This window comes from Phalacrocorax aristotelis, chromosome 1 (genome assembly GCF_949628215.1).
Source record: "Phalacrocorax aristotelis chromosome 1, bGulAri2.1, whole genome shotgun sequence".
Classification (NCBI taxonomy): Eukaryota; Metazoa; Chordata; class Aves; order Suliformes; family Phalacrocoracidae; genus Phalacrocorax; species Phalacrocorax aristotelis.
The window spans coordinates 158,421,195-158,436,465 of record NC_134276.1 but is presented as its reverse complement, the minus strand read 5'-3'; the positions used below and the strand labels follow the sequence as shown (position 1 = coordinate 158,436,465).

The 15,271-nt window shown below is 40.2% G+C and overlaps 1 protein-coding gene across 1 annotated transcript in view; it reads right to left on the bottom strand.

Moving 5' to 3' along the window:
- The window catches only part of POLR3B (RNA polymerase III subunit B), an 81,080-nt gene extending 67,662 nt beyond the window's left edge, over positions 1–13,418 (bottom strand). The window contains exons 1-8 of the mRNA XM_075075487.1: positions 13,182–13,418; positions 11,859–11,891; positions 9,376–9,432; positions 9,226–9,290; positions 8,653–8,728; positions 5,333–5,433; positions 1,603–1,694; positions 260–377 (exon numbers count right to left, since the gene is read on the bottom strand). Of these exons, the coding sequence (XP_074931588.1) occupies positions 260–377; positions 1,603–1,694; positions 5,333–5,433; positions 8,653–8,728; positions 9,226–9,290; positions 9,376–9,432; positions 11,859–11,891; positions 13,182–13,253 (614 nt within the window). The 5' untranslated portion in view covers positions 13,254–13,418. The remainder of the gene's footprint in view (positions 1–259; positions 378–1,602; positions 1,695–5,332; positions 5,434–8,652; positions 8,729–9,225; positions 9,291–9,375; positions 9,433–11,858; positions 11,892–13,181) is intronic.
- Positions 13,419–15,271: the final 1,853 nt, after the last annotated feature.

Sequence of the window (15,271 nt, the reverse complement as noted above, 5' to 3'; positions counted from 1 at the left end):
GTAAGAACTTGCTTCTCCTAGTCTGGGATGAATCCTGAAGCATATGAGCAACTCCCAGTGGTTTTTGCAGGGATACGCTACTAACTTACTGATGTTTTAGCGTACAAAATGACAGCAGCAACAGAGGGGCACTGAATATCCACAGCTTTTTCCTGTTAAACTATACTAGGAAGAAAACTACACAGCTACTTAACTACAACAATGAACTTTTACAGCTTTGGTTTTACCTCCTTTATGTAACTGCAGGCATTTACCATACCTGGTAACAGATGCGCCAACTGTGCCTTTTCTATCAGCTTCCACAATGATTCTGTTTTTGGATAACTGCTCTTGAATAAGAATTACTTTCTCTACACCTTTAACAATGAAATAGCCACCTATTCAATAGAAAAGAAAGATTTTGCATGTCAGTACCCTTGCACTTTACTCCCTCCTTCAATATGCCTTCAAATATAAATTATTAGAAAGTAAACAGTAAGTACACAAAGGACAAAACAGGAGAGTAAATTCTCCTTTAAAAGAGTAAAGAACAAACTCTGTGTGGAATCTATGACAACTACAGAAAATGTTCCAGTAGACTAAATAGAACTTTTACTAAGGCTCACACATAATATTTGGAATCTAAGACTTCATTTGGGAAGTACTCAAACACCAAGGACTCACAGGCAGACCGGAAACTGCAACGCTGTAAAAAAACTCCAAACCTGTCAGGCAACCATTCTTACTGAAAGTTGTTATAGAACTGTTAGTTCTACAAATTCGGTAAAAATATTGCCTGTCAGAAGAGTATATCATAAGGACATCAAAAAAAGAACTGGCCATTTCAGATGCTTGGTATCAAAGAGAATAAATCTTCTGTAATTACCGACTTGCTCTCTCCAGCACTCCAGGGAGAAATTTCTTTTCTATTACTTTTAAAAACTTATGTTAATGCCCTTGTTGTATCTAAGACAATATAAGGAATCTGCATGTGAGCAATGTTAGATTCCTCCCTTAAATTGTAGCTATCTGTTAATGCTCCTCCAGCACAGCATGTTGTGTCACTGTATCTTGCCATTACAAGCAAGCACAGCACACGTCCAGCGCACACTTCAAAAGCAGCAGATAAAACCCACAGAAGTTGCCTGCTATAACCCTCCACCTCCTCTCTACATTTCAAATATTGTCATGTAACACTTTACTCTTGCTTTACAAAAGGCAGCAAGTGAGAGTTCCTGCTCTGGAGGACATCATTATACTCCACTCTCCATTGATCCCCTTCATTTTCATAAACTAATTCCATCTCTGTTCCCATACAACACATCATTGTACAATACTACATACCTTTCTCAACTTTTTCAAAATTTTGGCGTATTGTTTTTGTGGTTGAAAACTCTGTCTGCAAATACAAACACTCCATGCTGTCAACCACTTCTTATTATTTGCAAAAGCCTGCCAATTTCTTTTAGTTACAAGCATACTAAGAAATTGAGATACTGCGAAGCTGAGAAGTTCTCACGACTTCACAGTGGCAGGAAACATAGCAATGGGGTTTTTTCTTTGCTGAAAAAGATTTAAAACTAAAAGCACAGATGGGAAAAAAGAATATGAGAGCACGTGTACCTGGATCTAAAGGACATTCATTAAGTTTGGCAAATTCTGCCGGAGTTTTCCCAGTAAGAACACAATTGGAGCTACGCAGCATTATAGGCATTCTGCAAGAAAAGCAGTTACACTTTTACTTTAGATTCAGATAGAAAAATAAATAGTCAAATTCAGAACGAAACCCATGCTGAACAAACTGGAAAAAACACAGTTAAGGTAATTAGAACACAGGCAAGCTATGAACAACAGGTTTTTACTTTAATCCCACCATATTTCATTGAACATGTAGTATGAAAAGAGTGACCTGAAATTGGACATCTATTGGCAGAAACTGTAGACTTCTATTTAATATTTATGCAGCTGCTGCAGGCATCCATGACAAGCACAGTCACCAAGGCCAATGATTACTAGTGCAAAGACTCCTGGTCCCCAAAACCAGTACTGACTGCAGTGAAGAACACACCACTGCAGATCCACCGTTACCAGTTTTAACTCGAAAAAGCTAGTTTGGATCCGATTTCCCGCACAGCAGTCACACCATATGGCTGCAGACGGATAGTGCCTGTAATACATAACTTAGGCATGGAGTTTTCCCAGTAGTAGCTCTGATTTCTCTGGTTGCTTAGCACAGAAGCCTGCAGCAATCATTTTATGAAGCAACATGAAGTGGTGGAAAAATATTCCAAGAAATTAAAAACAAATTCTATGCTTAGGATGAAAATAAAAGAGAAACCAAAGATGCACAGACTGGATATAAGGCAAAACTTCTTCACCATAAGGACAGTCAAGCAGTGGAACAAGCTGCACGGAGAAGCTTGGCAGTCTCCACCCACGGAGGTCTTAAAGACCTGACGAGATAAAGCACTGAGCAACCCAGTCTAATCACAGAGCTCACGCCATTTTCAGCAGGAGGTGATATTAGAGACCTCCTGAGGTCTCTTGCAACTGGAATTAATCTATCACCCTGTAATGAAGTCAGGGAATGTTTACTTTTATTTGGTTTGGTGTGTTCACACTGCAGTCTTACTAGGAATTTGTCTTATTCATCAACTAACCAGCAATGATTTTGCAGTTATGATTAAAAAGAGTACTTTTATAGTCAGCTTCATAACGTACCTTTCCACTCTCAGGTTTTTCATTAAAACTTTTGAAAGACAGCATATTTTACTTCCAAAGAAAAAGCTGCATTTTGCACAAGGTACATAGAGATTATCACTACCTTTACCAAAAGACCTCCACGCCCTTTAGTCTCTTCTACAAAAAAGGGGACTTTCAATCCAGTTTACAGAATTTCATTCCTTGGTGGACAGCCTTTGTAAGACCTATGTTCCAGGTGTTTGCTAAGACATATTTTGACAAAATTTATCCATGAGTTCTACTATGCAACTATTTGCAACCTCAGAGATATTTCATTCAAAATTACTCCAACAAAAAATAAGATTAGGCAGCTTTTGCTAATAAAGTTATATTTCTTTTATTAAAACCTTAGAAATTATTTTAATTTTGTGGCCATTTTCATATTCGTATATCTTAAACTAATGAACTCAAAATTCTAAATTTTTTAAGGGGACAAAAAGCTGTCTTGTCACTACAGCACTCTATACAGATAACCTGCTTGCTTCAGTTATTTCACTGAGAAAGTGCTTCCTAGAAATAAGAATCTTCATATGACAATCATAAACTTGTACAACACACATGATAAGCCAAATGCATTGGCTATTTGTTTCGGAAACAGTAACCAGCTGGCACAAGGAAACTCAAAATGGAGTACATAAATGCCACTGCTGAAAACTCCAGTGAAACAGATGTCACTAAGAATTTTTTATTTCACTTGCAAAAAATAAAATATCTTGCGGCTAACATAAGACACGATAGTAAGTCATTCTCCTTTTGAGGACAGAACCTAATTTTTTAAATATCTAAGGTTATCAGGAAGAACAGTAAGAAAATTAAAAAAAAAAAGAGAAAATAAAGTTATTTAATTTCTGTGCATAAAGACACAGAAAATGGGTGCTAATTTGGAATGCTATTAAGCACTCAAAAGAAGTTTTGCTTTTTAAAGACACAAGAATATTGCCATGGGGTTGGTTTTTTTGTTGTTGTTTCTAACACACATAGGTTATTAGTGACTCTGCCAAAAAAACAGAAATCAGAAAGGAAAGAACATACAGCCTTCCCGTCCCAGTCTGAACTGCATGTCAAACAAAAGCATTGTGTATACTCACCTGGCAAAAGGAAACCAGCATAATATGAAGGATAGATGAGGAAAGTTATTTTCCAGGGAAATAACAACTGGATATTAATGGGTTTTTAACAGCAAAAAGACTTTTTGCATGTATGCCCTTAAAACCAGTCAGATGACATAACTTTAGTTTTTAATGGAGAGTGTTTACTTTTTTTGCCATGACCTCACTTCATAGGAGAAAGAAGAATTTACAGGAACAGGCTGTAATGTAAGATGCAACATACTAGTGCTGTGCAATAATTTAGTCTTTTCCAGTATATTATGGATGCTTTACAAGTCTTCTTCACCCTTTTCTTTTTTAAAGAGAGATGTAGACAAATGCCTATTTTTTGTTGTGCTTCTTTTAGCTATAACTTATCCTTTAAAGTACTATCTTTTGTACACAAATTAATAACATATATTGGTGAAAATGCACATTTACTTGAATTTTTTTCTTTGCCTGTAGCACACACCATGAAATAATTCAAAGGACTCAAATTTAGATGGCCTTTTAAAAACTTTTCTTAAGAAATTACTTAGAAAAATAAACCGTTACTACAGCTACAGAAGCTTGGTTTTCTAAATGCGTTCCTGTGTATCATGTTCTATTGACAGAGTTAAAGTGTATTTTTTTTACATGAAGGCTTCAAATTTCACTACAAGAAGTGTAGCTACTTAAGTATCTATCTTCTCTTTCCTGCTACTATTCCACCTTTGGTAAGACACCTTTTGTAAGACGCACAGTCACATAGTGAACAATCTCTGTAAGACGCTGATCTTTAGAGCCAGTAGGGTTGGTCGTTGAGAAACCTTGTCTACAAAAGACAGACATCTTTATTGCCTTTAAAATGGAGTTTTGCTTTCAATAATTGTAGAACTGCCAGGTGTTTTGCTTTTTTGGTATGGTTAAGAACTTGTTTTTCTCCCTAAAGCACTTTATTTCTTCTTTAAGAAATTAGATGTCCTTCACAATCCTAATAACCTCAAGTCATTTGACAGTCTTTAGAAAAACAAAACCAGTAAAAAAAAATCCTCAATATTTATCCACAAAGCTCAGCCTTGGCTCTAAACTTAACCAATTTTAAAGGAGAGCTTAACCTCATACAGAAGAACTAATGCTTGCTTTCCTGGTTTTACTATCCACCTTCCACAGACTTATCTCTGCATATTATGTACGAAAGACTGAGTAATTTTGCTACAAAGCAAACATGTTTATAATGTGACTTGCAGCTCCAGTATTCTTTCATATATTTCTCTCTTTGGTTTTATATCAGCACAAACATAGACAACATCCATCCTTGTATCCATCCTTCTTTGGATCCTTCCAGAGGCTTTTGTAAAACAAAATCATATAACAGAACCTAACAATCACATCCCATACAGCTGTTCATCAGGATTTGCGTGCTCGTTGTTTCTTTTAACAAGGAAGCAAGGCTAGACTACATTTATTTTGCAGCGAAAACTCTTCCCAACAAAGCAGCAAATGAAAACTAATACCAGAAAGCTCGACATAGGCTAACTTACCTGCCAATGGGCAATGCATTGCGTATGATCCTCTGGCTACCTCGTGTATATTCAATGTCCACTGTAATCGGGGCAGAATAAGTCATGTCTCTCAGGCGGCACTAAAAGGAGAACACTCGTGTGGTTAGATGCTGGCTTACAAGCTGAAGAGTCTTTCTTAATACATCCCATGTTTGCCCTGTCTCCCGTAAGTCCTCACAAAGAAATCAAGAAAAGCGAAGCCTGACCAAGCTCTTCATGGTACCTGGACTACATTTGACAGCATCTCCTCTTTAAAACAAAAGAAAAGACCCAAATACACTTACTATCATGTTTCAAAAGCAGCCAGTGGATCTGTGTCTTCAGAGGACAGCACTGCAGAGCATAGCTTCTAAATTAATTAAACAAACAGGCCTAATCAGCAGAGCTGACACAAAGACCATACTATGCCACAGGCTCTGAGCGCAGTGCTCAGCTCAGGGACTCTTCCATATGAAGACTCTTAACAGCTTCAGAGCTGTGCTGTCATATGAAGTTTGACAGAAGGAAAATACACAAGAATAAGAGAGACGCTGTGCTACCTTATTAATAGAATGAGCAAATCTCACTGTATGGTACCGTTTCTAAAGATGACATACAGAAGGCTCACAACAGTACCACTTCCTGTAAAGATTCCCATAATTTGTTTGCAAATTCCTCAGATAGCAAGAGAAGCAGGATATACATATCTAGGACGTTATATAGCTCAAGGCTCAATCATTTCTAATCTGATCTTTCTGGTCTGCTTTTTACAACTTCACTCTATGACTGCTGCTAGCCCTTAAGGTATTTTGTATCTTCATGCAAGACAAGGTTTATTGCATTCGCTGAATACAACAGAGCAACTCACAGCAGGTCATTCGTGACCTCACTGAGCACTCTAAACCTCTGATCTCCAGGATTATAGGTTTACCCATATTCAGACTGGTACATTTATGGTTCTATAGTCTTTCAGCATATTGATTATGCATTAATAAAAAGGCAGTTATGATTGTGCTGTGCATTGCAGATGCAACTGTATGGCAAAATATGCCTCAAGAATAATTGCAAACTGGATGTTCCTTCTCTTCACATTAAAAAGTAAACCACTTCTCTAGTAATGAAATAGTGATGTGCACCAGCAGTTTTCAAGCTGTGACTTGTAGGAAACCAGGTCCCATTGTGCTCCCAGCAACTTAATCGAACTTAAAAGTAACTGAGAATATTTCCATTTTCTACTTATTTTACATTCATTTGTATGAATAGTTTGTGAAACTCCTATAAGAACTGTGTGAGCAGGAGAGTTGGACAGCTTCATTAGTATTACTTGGGGAAAAAGGCTTTGGGATTCTTTGCGTGTGCTTTGTCCACGTAAGACACAGATATCAAAATAAGAATTACACAGTGTAATATTCCAGCACTTTTATCTTTGTATCACCTTCCTTGAGTTAACTTCTTACATTAGACACTCAGAGGTAAAAGACAGGCATGACTTGATCTTCAAGGAAACCAAGGACATAAAACCTCCCAAATTTGATTGATAATAGGAAAAATACTCAGACCCTTATGAAAATCTGATCATTTTAGGTGTCTGTGGGAAGGAATTTTATAAGCCTCTAACAAAGAAATGTAATGAAATACTCATAAGTATTCAATCTTTTTGGTTTTAGTTTGTTTTTTTTTTTAAATTGCACCCTGGTTTGACCTGATCAGCATCCTATTTAAGAAATGAACCACCTTCACATGTGTAAAACACAGTGAAGAAAAAGATAAATGATGCACTAGCATTAAGCATCAAGGAGGATCTCTCTGAGGTGCAAGAGTAGGCTATTCTAAATTTCAAGGCCAACATGCTCTATGAAGCATTTATTTTGCCCTCTTCTGCACATACAGTCACGTTAGTTATAAAGTAAGCAAGCATTTTAATGCCTGGATTCTTGCATATGAGTTGCTGGCTACAAACAATTTTTTGCACGCAATTCCATTCATATATAAAAACATTTTTCTCGCTGCATTCTGTGCATGTCCATATCTACTGATTTAATGTTAGCTACACATTTATGAGACGCATGAGCTGTCCTGTATTACATCTAATTGCACTGTTGATGGCTGAGTTATTGGCCTTACTTAAAATCTTTCCATCTAAATGAGATTTCAGTCAGGTCACTGGAGACAGAAACGTGGCTTTGCGCAAGAGGCAGCCACTAGATGGCTTTTTTTTTTTTTTAAACAGAATTCCTCCAAAGCACGAAACGTATTTCATGATAGACTCTAAGTGTGCCACATACACTACATGAAAAAGACCCAATCCATCTACTTCCAGTATCAAGTGTACATGGCAAGGAAAAAAGCACCTGATATGTGAACTGATTTATTATGTTGACAACAGGCTGTATGTAGGTAAATAAGTGCAAGTTCCACGCTCAGTTCCCTTTCTGAGGCCAAAAAGAGGTTGTCAGCACCTCTACTGCAGTGGTATAAATCTCAAAGCACAGCAGCAGGAAAGGAATACGTTCCTGAGCAATCTCTGAAGGGATCTGAATAGCTTTAGATACCTGGAAGCAATCCTAAAAGGTCCAAACCTTATCTTAGTTTACGGCTTTCTCATAAGCACAGAAGCTACCTCATATCCTGCCAAAAGCAACAGACTCTGATTTCAGTCACAGCAGCATTTGTTCTCCAACGTGCATCTTTATTCCAGAAGTACACAATCCATTTGTTAACCTACATGCTAACAGCAGTGCAAAGAAGTTAAAGGGTAATGTTATTCTGCAGTTTCGTAAAATTTTATCAACTTCCATCTGTTTCTGCTCAAAGTTCCCATGTTTGCTGTCTCACTCAGACTCAAAAACTACGAGCAATAGATCAGAGATACGTTCCCAAAAGAGTCTGGGAGGGAAAGGGAGACTCAAATGACCTATGGTGCAGTCAGTAGTAAGGCTAATGTTAAAAAGAAGTTAAAAAAAAAAAAAAAAAATATCAAAGAACACTACATTGTAGTGTGAGGACTTCAGCTCTGTTATAAGGAGAGTCACAGGATTAAGCAGAAGTACTTTTCGCTACTTTCATGGAAAGCCACTCAAATACAGCTACCGTGAAACACTGAATACAGCTATTTGCATGCCAGAAAAAAACAATTTAAAAATAGTATTAAAAAAATTAATTACACAACGTTTGAATCTCTGAGGCTTCTTTCCGTAGCAATGGTGGCATGCATTGTATCACATTATGGAGCACACACGTACTCAAAATAAAATTATATGCAGCTACTATCCAAGACATTCCCAAGATCAAAGAAACAAGACAGATGCAAACATTAATACCTCATGAGGTGATACAGGTCGTGTCACATTGAAGCTTTCTTCCACATCTGGAGTACCTACATAGATATTGAGGTACCTGTAATACAAACAGTTCCAAAATGAGCAATGAGCCAAATATTTCTCAGGCAGCCTGAAGGGAGCAGAATTCTACATATACTGAAAGATGAAGTTACTTTGATAAACATAGGTTAATTAATAATAAGCAATGATTCTTCCCGAAGTAACTCACTGTATTCGAGCTGTGTTCTAGTTAGTTAAACTTGAAGCTGCACATGCAATAAACACCAAGTTACCTTTGCAAACAGACAAAAAGAAATTCCCATTGTCATCCGAGATTACTAAATTACAGAAAAACGGTGACATAAGGTATTGTTAACAGCTGGCTATTAAGTCTGCTTCACATGATTATTCTTTAGATCTTACCATCTTTCAATGCTCCAAATAAGAGGTAAGTCATGGAAAATACTCTCTTGATTTATACCTAAGAGGAGCCCATAAACATTTCATAGCCAATAACCAACACAGGATATAGTACGCGAGCTACTACTGATATAGAAATCATTTCATACTTACTTCAAGTACCACATTGGGTCAGCATCACTTGTAACTTTTTCATTGGCCTTCATGATTTTCTTTATCTGGAGGGGGGAAAAAAAAAAAAAATAGAATCACGTGCCTTTTCTGAGTACTACAAGCCACTGTCTTCCCACCAAGAAAGCATACCTCTACGTTGATAAAGTAGTTGAATGAGTCTATGTGCTGCTTCACAAGTCCTTTCACCTGGAAAATACATGCACGCAGCAGATAAAATTAGCTTCAATAACATTAATCATACAAGGCAGAAATTAAGATAAAGGCATTTATGAGTGCTTTTGGATGTGTGCTAAGTTCTTTCAGTTGACAAACTTCTGCGAAGTGCCTGAACAATTGGTCTGGTTCTACACTGTACATTTCCAGGTTTATACCAGAGCTGTTATTGTTCTTTGAGCGAGAAAAGTAATTCGGTAACTGTACAAAGTAAATACCCAATAGACTTTGAAATTCATATAAACAAACAAAAGCCACTGCAACACAAAATATTTTATCAGTTTGCCATTACTTTGAAATAATTTTAATAATTTATAGCATAATTAACCATGTGTGCTACTGGAGAAATAAGTTGTCTGCTCCCTAACAAGAGCAGCTGGCATAAAGAAGAATGAGAAGGAGGGCCAGTGAGACGGGGAGACAGAAGTGGGGTCTGAAAGACAGAAGTCTGTAAGCAAGGAAAGAGTCACAAAAGGGCAGGATGCTCATAAGAAATCAGAGTTTGATCTGTAGCAAGGAAGAGACAGAACACGCCCAGGAGTAATATCACACAGAATACAGAGTACCCCATTCTCCCTGGTAATGAGCTGATACAATACATTTCAAGAATTTAAGGCATTTAGAGCAATCAAAAGAGGGATTATACTTAGTAAAATTATCTGGGATTAAAGAAAAAAGGAAAGATTTTGGCTTGAAAGAATACTAAGAGAAGCATTCATTTTGTTAACAGTGACATTTGCAGAAATAAAAGGTGTAGCTCTCCTAACTGCAGTCCAAAATCCAACCTTGAAAAGGGTGCTAGCTGATATAGAGACACATGCTTACACGCTCACAGGGCTTTAAGCTTTGAAACATCCCATGACAACTAACACATTACAAGACTTAAAACTTCATACAGAATACAGATGCATTTACATAGTCTGTGTGATAGGCAACAGTTCATTCTGAAATTATTAGAGTGAAACTGGAAACTTAGAATGACACATCTAGCGGCTCAGTGAAGCCTCCATGGGTTAAGACAAAGGAGGAGTGACTCCGGGGCAAAATTCTTTGGAGAAGAGTTTCCCTAATTTACAAAAACATTGTGTATCATATGATATAGGCAAGAAAATATTATGCATTTATTAGTGTCTAGAAATCAGGCTGTTAGCGCTTTCCATTTTTTAATGAGGTGATATCGATGGCTTTATTGAAAGAAAACTCCAGTATAAAAACTGTAATGCAAAACATCAGCCTTATATAACTGTATCACTGCTGGCATAAATAAACCAACGTGCAACAGAAAGGCCAGACCACCATCAGCAGCCCTAGAGTAAAGGGCTCGCTGGCTGGAAATAATGTGGGATGGATACACTTGGCATAAAGGACGCAGTAAATTGCACCTCACTATCAGCAGCCCTCCCTTTTTCACAGTCCCAAGAGTTCAGACAATATCACTAGCTCAAGCTCGTGATGGAAGTTCATGCGGTTGCTAGGAGAGACACAGAAACAGGATTCGTTAGGGCCCTGAAGCATCCTCACAGCCCTCAACCAAAGTGAAAACATACACAATCAGTAACTGACTTTCAAACTTTGTTTTCCTGCCAGGATCAAACACTCAAGGGTGCAACAAAAAGAGAAGTGCAGGTATTGAAACTGGGAAGGAAAGGAATTAACAAAGTGAGGCTGAAAAGAACCCTGCTGAAGTGGGCAACGTTTCCGAAGACTGATGATGGGTGCAGAGATGGCTGCAATTCCCTAAAGGTACCTATGTACATCATCAACTTTACCTGCCATCTTTATGATACAATTTTCATTACTGCCTTTCCCCTTCCTCACTTCCAACTGTTTGATAGTCTTCTTATTACATCCAGTGGCATTTTATATAGAACTGTGCCTTCAACTAATACCAGATTATATGAGTAGCACTGAAATTAAGACACTAGTAATCTTTGAGTTCAGTCAAGCTCCGACCTCATGAGGGAAGACAGACATATATACAAGCCCTTGCAGAATCTGGATCTGTGGTTATGTGCTTCCTGTGACAAACACAACTACAAACGTTAACACCACAGTCTTACATAAAGACCATGAATAGGGTCTCTGAATGCCAGTAAAACAGTAAAATGATCTGCAATCATTGCACATATGCATCGCTCATTGAGAACAGACATACAAAAATGCAACCCCCTAAAAGGATGCCTCCACAAATTCATCTGTATATCAATCAAGAAGCCAATCCATGCAACAAGCTTATCTATAATTGCATGGAACTAAAAGAAAAAATATATAAAAATTGTAAAATCCACACAGAAAGTGAGGACGGGTATTCTGGGAAACAGCAAAAGCTAGAAGACGGGAATGTAAAGTTAAAAAGGAGACAAAGTATTCATGCCATGAAATGAGTGCGTAACACTAACCTTTAGAAATGCTGGAAGAAGCCTCCATTTTTCCTGAAAACAAAAACCAGTTTGAAATATCTTTCCAAAGAGTGACCAAACATCTAAGATGCTTGAGCTTTTTTGTCTGTTTTTTAATATTATTATTATTTTTTTTTAAACAGTAACATTATTTAAAATCAGATCGACTTAGAAAAGAAACTGTCCAAAACCAACCTAGATGAGTAAAAACAAAACAGGGAGATGACTTGGATCATCTTAGTAAGCCACATGTACTAAGCAATACTTACTCAGGACACAATGGGATGCTGCCCTTTCTAAAAGCAACTCATGTGTGAACACATATTTCTTTGAAATATATATATATATATTTCTTACTCCCATGTCCCCATTTAAAAACAACTACTTTTTTTTTTTTTTTGTCTTGTTGACACTGTAAATTATATTCCTAGCAGGGCAAGACTTGCTACAACTTCTACTTTACAAAATACATGAGAATCTGTCCTGGGAGCCGCACTTGCAGCCATGAGTCTCTATAAAACCTACCAGCACCCTAACTCCTACAAAGGCTTAGCAAAACTATCTAAAAGTACCGACAAGGGTAAGCATATCAAGGTTCCTACAAGCTTTTCCCCATTCCTGTTCTTCAGTGACCATCGGGAACTTCACCTTACATCACGCCCCCCCCCATGGCATAGGGAGCGCACCCCAGATTTGGGATGAGAGACGTAGGTGGAAGACAAAGGCGAGGGGGACCAGACAGCGCAGAACGCGGCTGCACCACATCGCCCCAGAAGAGAGCACACTCTAATATTCACAGAGCACCCGCATTTGACATTCCGCATTTAGAAGCGCGTGGTGACGCTGTAGTTGTGGTGCAACGTCATCCCTCACGGTGCAGGAGCACGCAGAGGAACTCATGGCGAAACACAGCGCGAGGCTCTTGGGCTCCATTTCTGACGCGCTCTTTCTACGCAAAAAGCCCAGTCCGGCCAGAGAGACCCGAAACGCGGCCTTCGCCTCCTCCCCCTCCCCGCGCCGGGCCATTAGCGGACTTTGAAGGGCGGCAGGATCCTCCTGGCCGGCGCCTGCAGCCGGCCGAGCCCGGGCGGGTGGGGAGCGGGGCAAGGACTCCCCTTCGCCCACCGCCGCCGCGCGCCCCCACAGAGCCCACCTGCGCGGGCAGGTGTGGGGCCCTGCGCATGCGCGCAGAGAGATGGTCGCCTTCCCTCACCTCAGCCCAGCCCAGCCCAGTTCAGCCCCCCCCTCCGGGAGGGCCGGACGCCTGTCGCCCCTTCCCCAGCGGCCGGTCGCCGCTGCCGCCCGCCCCAGGCCGCCGCTAACCTCCACTGTATTCACAGGAGCCGCCGCTTGCTCCGGCGTCAGGGCCCCCAGCTCCGTGGCCAGCGCCTCCATCACCACCTCGGCAAAGAAGCCACAGCGGAGGCTGACAGCGAGGCACCCGCGGTGTAGCGGCCAAACACGTCCTCCCGCCGCACCGGCGCAGCGCCCGAAGGTTCCAGCCCCACGGAGCCCTGGCGGGGGTGAGTGCAGGCGCACCCACACTCCTACACCGCACCCACCCCCACGGCGAAGGGGCTGGGCGCTTTGTAAAGGCCAGTCAGGCCTCTCCCTTCCCGGCAGGGCTCTCCAGATTCCCGCCCCCAGTGCCCTGACTCCCCATAGGACAGCTTAACACCCTTCAGCCTTTGGGAGATCCCTCTCAGAGTCCTTGGGCTGGTAACCAGCCCTGCTGCAATAACCTGGCCCTGCCGGCCTCCTTACCAGCCCTCCAACGCCGGCAGCCGAGGGCCCGGGAGCAGGCAGGCAGAGGAGAGTGAGGAGGGCACACAGCAATTTGGCTACAAACTCGATTTTTTACAACTTTTAGCATGTAAAAGGTGGTGCATACACTTTTAGTATTATTGTCTTTTTCCAGAATGCTGTTTAATGCTGTAGCTGGATCACCTACAAACTGGTTTTTTTGTGTTGGTGATATAGAGACACCAAAGTCCCAGTCAAATCTTCAGTCATCTTCCCCAATTTTAAGATTAAACAAGAAACATTAGAGATCTTTGCAAATTTCTGTGGCAGTAAGCTTTTGCCAGTTCACATACAATAATTACTAAGTATGTTTAAAAGCAGAATGTGAAGACAATACTTAACACACACGGCTGCTCTGGCTAAGATTCTGCAAGAATGAACCTGGTTTGGTCTGGGCTCCACCCACCCTGGACATGCAGGCCCAGGTTAAACATGAGAGTAGCAACATTTCAGACTACTTCCATTCAGTTTCCTGCCTGAAGCAGTCAGCCTGGAGAGTTCGTATAATACATGGCAGTCCTACATCATCCTGCATGGCCTTCCATCTATCGCCATGCTCACCAAGCACCCTGCAACCTGGTCTGGTAGCTGTAGTTAGGATGTCATCAGAAATCATGATTACTTATAGGAAACTATAATAAATTAAAAGTGGGAGTTAAGGGATTAAGTTCCTTCTTGCCTTCCTAAACCAAACACCTATTAGAGTTGGTTCCTTGCCCCTCCCTTTTTTTTGTTTTTATTATTATTTACAGGAAACCTAAGCTCTGTCAGACAGCACAAGCTTTCAGCTGCAGGTTTACTCCAAAACGTGTTTCTACTACATAACTAACAAAAAAAAAAGTTTATTAGGAGCAGTTTTTTTCTGATTTTACAGATTGGAAAATTCAGCACTGTGTGGTTTCAGGTATTCTTTAGTATAACTTTGCCTTGGGGCTACTGTAAATTATTCAGAGGGGTTTAAAAAAAAATGAGGGATTAGAAAAGATCAAAATCCAGCCACGAATGAGCAGCAATCATTTTAGAAATACTAGAACTTCAAGAAACATGATGTTTTCAGCATATTCTCAGCACATGAAGGGGGACAGCCTGCCTCACCACTGTCTTCACGGTAGACAAGAAGTGGTTGGATGGATTCCACAGTGGCACAGAATCTCTGCTCTGGTGCCTGGAACACATCCTCCCCCTCCTCCTTCACTGACTATGGTGTCTGCAGCGCTGTTCCTCTCTTGCATTCTCACTCCTCTCTTCTGACTGCTGTTACACGGCAAATTTTTTCCCCCTTCCTGAATATGTTATCCCAGAGGTCTGATGGGCTTGGCCTTGGCCAGCAGTCGCTCCATCTGGCTCTGTCAGACATGGGGAAAAGCTTCTAGCAGCTTCTCACAGAAGCTGGAGCCCCACCATTACCAAAACCTTGCCACACAAACCCAATGCCACCTTCTTCCAAGAAGTCAGATTTAAGCAAGTGGCTGTTCTGAATGTTACTTGTGCAGCTAGATTAAAATCACTACTCTACACTCCAGCTGCAACTGAGAAGTTGCAGAAAAAGAAGGAAGTCACAACGTGTTATTAGCGCAGTCATTTATCTTCGGCATTTAACAATCCATTAC